At 38.4% G+C, this 5,687-nt stretch overlaps 1 protein-coding gene across 2 annotated transcripts in view; it reads left to right on the top strand.

Annotated features, from left to right (window-relative positions):
- IL31RA (interleukin 31 receptor A) overlaps positions 1-4,205 on the top strand; it is a 42,223-nt gene extending 38,018 nt beyond the window's left edge. For both annotated transcript variants that reach the window (XM_008643048.2, XM_017744161.1), the window contains 2 exons: positions 226-304; positions 1,131-4,205. In XM_008643048.2, coding sequence (XP_008641270.1) covers positions 226-304; positions 1,131-1,730 — 679 coding nt within the window. In that variant the 3' untranslated portion in view covers positions 1,731-4,205. The remainder of the gene's footprint in view (positions 1-225; positions 305-1,130) is intronic.
- Positions 4,206-5,687: the final 1,482 nt, after the last annotated feature.

The following is a 5,687-nucleotide window of genomic DNA, read 5'->3' as shown; positions in this document are numbered from 1 at the left end:
CTGTAATGTCTCTGTAACCCAAGAGATCTTGTTGAGATCTTTTGTAATAAAAATCCATGTATGGGGAAACAATTTTATTGAAAAGCATTGTGTTGATATAGAAAAGACTTCCTTTGTGAAAGTTTGATAGTTTAGCAGTATCTGGAATTTCTGGTGATTTGTTAGTTTTATTTTTAATAATCTATTTCTTTCATAATGTGGCTAAAATTCCATTCTCAATTATAGGCTTAAAAAGGTTTGCTGGCCTGATATACCAAATCCTGAAGAGAGCCTTGCAGTGGAATGGCCTCTTGCTTCATCTATGGTAATAGTTGCAATTTTATGCATTAAAGAAGGGGTAAAATGGAGAGAAAAGAAATCTTTTTCTGGGAGTCATTTTATGAATTAAACCCTCCCCATACTGAATTTTATTCTTCTTTTTAAGTGCTACAAAATGCTCTTTGTAGTATTCCAAAACAATAGAGAAGATGCATCTTCATAAAGTATATTCATCTAGTTCTTATAAGATATTGAGAAATAATGTTTTGAAGTGAAAAAGTGGCTGGTGGACATGGTTCATTTAGTAAAGTAAATTAAATTTGCACAGGCTATTGAGTCTACTACATCAGATTTCCACATCTGTATACCTCCTCCCTTCTCCACAAAAAATTTATTGCAACATATATAGTAAGATTTGGTATATGATTGTATTAACACTTCTGTCTTTTATTTGTTGAATATTTAATCCGTATTAAAGTTTTGATGTTTATTTGAATGGAGATGAGTTGATCAGGTTTATGCAGAAAGTATAATCTGTGGATAATGGGATTTAAACTTTTTTCTCAAAAATGTCTGATTAGACTAGATGGACACAATCCAAACCTGATTCTGAACCTTCATTGAAACTTGCTATTTCATTAAGCACAGAAAACCTAATATGAAAGTGTTTAGCAAATGGACAGAATAACATTGCCTTTTTTAGTACTCATTCACATGTAACTGCATCCTGTCTGAAATGCATGTGAACTCTTTTCTAGTGCATGTCTGAAATTGAGTCAGAGCTCAAATAGCAATAATTTACTTATCCAAAAATAAACTGATACTTTATCTATACCTTTATAACTCTCCAGTGTATCTCTTTGCATTGACAGAATAATTCATTTTTGAAGAGAGTGTCATCTGAGACTAAAACTGTGGACTTCGAAGACATAAATGTTTTGGAATACTGTTTTCCTGAAGAAAGTCAGGAAGGATCACTACTAATAAACTATGAAAACCATGTTTCTGAATGTACTGATACTAATACAAAAGGCATAACTAACAGAGATGAAAAGATACCGAATAATGAAGAAAATGAACTTGCTAAATGTTTTTCACCATCTATGACTTACATAATTACTGATCAATTTACCAGAAGCCAAATGCATTCCGCTTCAGTACCAGTGAAGGAAGTCCAACCCATAGAGATGCTGGCAAATGATTTGTGTGGATCCCAACAGAGTCCAATTAAAAATGAAGAAAATGATAGTGAAGAAGTTTTAAAGCTGGAAGATTTCAATGAAGAAGCACTGTTCAATCCATACCTTAAAAATTCTGTTAAAACAAGGGAATTTCTTGTTTCTGAGAGCTTCCCAGAAAGCAGTATGGATGAATGCAAAAGTCAGTCAAGTGTCTTACCTCCTTTTCAACCAAGTGTTCCAGGACAATCCTACGTAACATTGGACATATTCAGGGTGGCCAAAGCTCAGTAGTGTGAGAAAACTCCATTGTAAAATCCTGTGAGAGATCCCTTGGCACTGCTGCTCATTGGCATTCATATGTTCTAACGTGGCTGATATCAGTTAATTTGGATGGGAACACCCTCTTCCTTCAAATAGCTGTGAAGTAATTTTTTTCACTGTGTGTGTACATGTCAGAGTTCACTTTCAATGTGGATGTTTGGGTTTTTTGTTGTTTTTTTTTTTTTATTTTGTTTTGGTTTTATTTTTACCAGACATGTTCATAGTGAGGCAAAAGAAATGGCTGTTGTTATTTCTTCTTAGTTCTCCTGTATCAGCCTGCTAAAAGAAACTGGTATTTGCTGCAGAAGCATCCAGCAGTGCAAGTAGCTCGTCTATTTCTCCCCACACAACCAGTTCCCAAGGCTCAGCTCTGCTGGGGAAACATGGGCGGACTTGAACGGAGTTGGAAACTGCCGAATCCCTCCTTCAGTTACACGAAACAGAACTACTTTCCTGTTATTATTTCCCTTGATTGTTTTTTTGTCTGGTTTTATATATCATGTTCCTCTTGTTTTACAAGTATTTTGTAGATTTCAGTAGTTGTCTTTTTGTATCCTGCCTCTTGAATTAATAGTTAGGGTTATAGTTTCCTGTCTTTAATGACAGTATATTTGTTATGTTATCTGCATTTTGGAAAATGTGTTATGCTGGCTATGTTGCTTCCTTTCCCTTCTCATGTTTTTAATTGTCATCAGCATTTTGTGCTGCCTGCTTTTGTTTCTCCTGTTTGTTTCCTGCCTTTTAAAACTGCTTACTGAAGGATAACTTCTTATCTTCTTGTCCCTGTGCTTCTAATTTGCTTCAGTTTAAAACTGTGTTTCCCAGTTGAGATTTTGATATTTTGAGCTGAAAAAAAAAAAGCAACTAACTATGTCATCTTGTGCTGGAATAAGCACTGAGTTAGGAAGTTATTTTTCAGGGAGGTAATGAAAAAACACTAAGTCTATAAAATCTTCCCAGATTCTCTCTGGTAGTTGATTTAGGATTAAGTATTTATACATGAAGGATATACATTTTGTCATTTGTTTTATGATTTTGTTAAGTCATAAATCTAATTGCAGTTTCCATTTTACAAATCAGCAATTAAGCAGTAAAGCATTCGATTATACTAATTTTTTAACAAGAAAGAGACCATTGTAAAACTTACTGAAATACTTATTCTGTTAAATAACAGGTTTAAAAAGATGGAGAGTCTAAGTAAACTGTGTTAGAAGGGGGTGTTCAGTATGACACGTATTGGGGATATGGTAATTTTAAGACTTTGAACTATTTTTACAGTATTTAGAGGCTTGATGTCATCAGTCTTGTTTGCACAAGACTGTAGTTTGCACAACTGCAGATTTCTTCCAGGGTAAAAAAAGATACAGGAGTTATGGGGATAGAAAATGAGAGACAAATGTGAATAGGAATAGAAAGCCTTTCTTTTCTGTGCAGGAAGAAAGTGGATGAATGGAAAATATATTATCTGGCATGAATGAGGAGGCTGAGCCTTTCCTTGGATGCATTGGCTATTACTTGCATTGTGTTGGGGAAAACAGTGTAAAGTTTTGCATTTAGGATCTTCTTCTATAGTTTGGAAGCTGCTTTAACTTAGAACAATGTTCCTCTAGTTGGCAAGAAAGAATGGGAAAACAATTTCTGCAAATGTTCCTTATCCAGCAATAATGATTTCCACCTCTTGTGTTTGTTGGATCACTTTTGCAACCACAGTGCTCTAAGCCAAAGTGCATGTACGTATGCTCTTATAAGCCCTTGCTCACCTAGGTAAGTCATACTCTGAAACTGGGACAAAGCTTTGGTTAGGTCACTGCTTTTTTCCGCTGCTTCAGTTGGTTCTAGACTTCTCACGTACAGCTACATTGTTGTTTCCCTAGGCTCAGAACTCACTGATTCCATCACAGCATTTTTTCCCCTTATATCTCAGTATTTGTTTTAATAGCACAATATATAAAAATAAACAGATGTAGAGATATTGTGGGCCTTTCTAGGAATTTTTTAGCAGCCATATGAAAGCTGCATATTCTGAGTTGCATGTTTGATACAGGTAAAAAGTGAAAATAATGCAACATTTAGAAACCATTAGAAAGGGGAGGTTCTTGCTTGGTGGTTATCCTTTGGTAGGTTATCCTTGTAACAACTCTTAGCTTCTGGAGGGTAAGCATATCCTTCTTTTTTATCCCATTTTATTTCCTTCCCTATTGATACTCTGCTTTTCTCTCCTCATTTTTCTGTTTCCCTTGCTCATTATTTTCTCTGAAAAAGCAAAATGCAAGAAGTGGGCTCAATACATTCCAGAAAATAAGGCTGCCTTTTGCACATGCTTTGGAATGAAAGCTTCTTGCACTTGTTTTTTTTTGCATTGGGAGTTGTACTCTTCCTTACCTTCTACAGTTTGTCTTTCAAACGAACGCTGTGAACCATTAAAAAATTAAAACTGAGAAAACATGTAAAAATTTTTTTTATTGATTTATACTAAATATACCATTTAGATATTTTATCTTTTCATATTCACATAGAATAGGTCTCACTTTGGACTGCTGTTTATAGGGTCATAAGAGAATGGGCTTTAGTCATAATAATTTTCTGTGGCCGCAGTTTGAGTCGGTAACTTTCCTTGAATGTCAAAAATATTATTTCACTTGGGTTGTTATTCAGGCAAGAAAAATAAGTTTCCAAGTCAGTTTGTTAAAAACCAGGTACTTACTGGACAGCACTAATTCCTGGGAGCAGACAGTGATTCTGAGTACATGAAGAGAAGCTCAGCCCAGATGCTGTTTGTCAAGGCTGAGGCTTAATGAGCATTTCTCTGATAATAGTGTGGCTGGTGGGGGAGCGTGGGATGCACCACCACAATCTGCCCTGTGACTAAAGTCAGCTTCTCTGGGCACACTACCCCAGGCAGCACTACAGCCTTGGGACAGAGTGGCTGGAAAGCTGCCCAATGGAAAAGGACCTGGGGTGCTGGTGACAGCAGCTGAACATGAGCCAGGGTGTGCCCAGGTGGCCAAGAAGGCCAATGGCATCCTGGCCTGGATCAGCAATAGTGTGGCCAGCAGGACCAGGGCAGGGATTGCCCCCTGTACTGGGCACTGGTGAGGCCACACCTCGAGTGCTGTGTCCAGTTCTGGGCCCCTCACTGCAAGAAAGACATTGAGGTGCTGGAGGGAGTCCAGAGAAGGGCAATGGAGCTGGGGAAGGGTCTGGAGCACAAGTCCTGGTCCTGTGAGGAGCAGCTGAGGGAGCTGGGGGTGTTTAGCCTGGAGAAAAGGAGGCTCAGGGATGACCTTATCACTCCCTACAGCTGCCTGAAAGGAGGCTGTAGCCAGGTGGGGTTTGGCCTCTTCTCCCACATAACAAGTGGTAGGACAAGAGGAAATGGCCTCAAGTTTTAAGGGGGAGGGTTTAGATTGGATATTAGGAAAAATTTCTGCACCAAAAGGCTCATCAAGCACTGGCCCAGGCTGCCCAGGGAAGTGTGAAAGTCACCCATCTGGGACTATTTAAAAGATGTGTGGTTGTGGCTCTTGGAGACATAGGTAAATGGTGAACTTGGCAGTTCTGGGTTAACAGTTGGAATCTATGAAGTTCTACCTCATGTCATAATTAATCTAGTTTGTTTTGAATGTGCCCTTCTGCAGAGAAGGAAGTTGTTTATGTGATTTATATTGCTGCATGCTGTCATTCACCAGAACAGATGGCATTACAGGCTGCTTCACTGCTGGGGTCCTCTGTTTTGCATTGTTCATGGAGTCTGGTGTAACAGCCTACAAGGTTGTGGCCCTTGAGCAGAAACCGTAGCCTGTTGAGCTTTTGACGGGGTACCCTTCCTTCTCAGAACAGGGTAGAAGAGCAGAGGAAGCTGCTGTTCCGCTAAGTTCTTTATTTCATAGTCTCACAGCTTTCTTGAAGGCAGAGTTCAAGGGGGGG

The sequence above is a fragment of the Corvus brachyrhynchos genome, unplaced genomic scaffold, assembly GCF_000691975.1.
Source record: "Corvus brachyrhynchos isolate BGI_N302 unplaced genomic scaffold, ASM69197v1 scaffold310, whole genome shotgun sequence".
Lineage (NCBI taxonomy): Eukaryota > Metazoa > Chordata > Aves > Passeriformes > Corvidae > Corvus > Corvus brachyrhynchos.
This window is presented reverse-complemented; position numbering and strand designations above follow the sequence as displayed.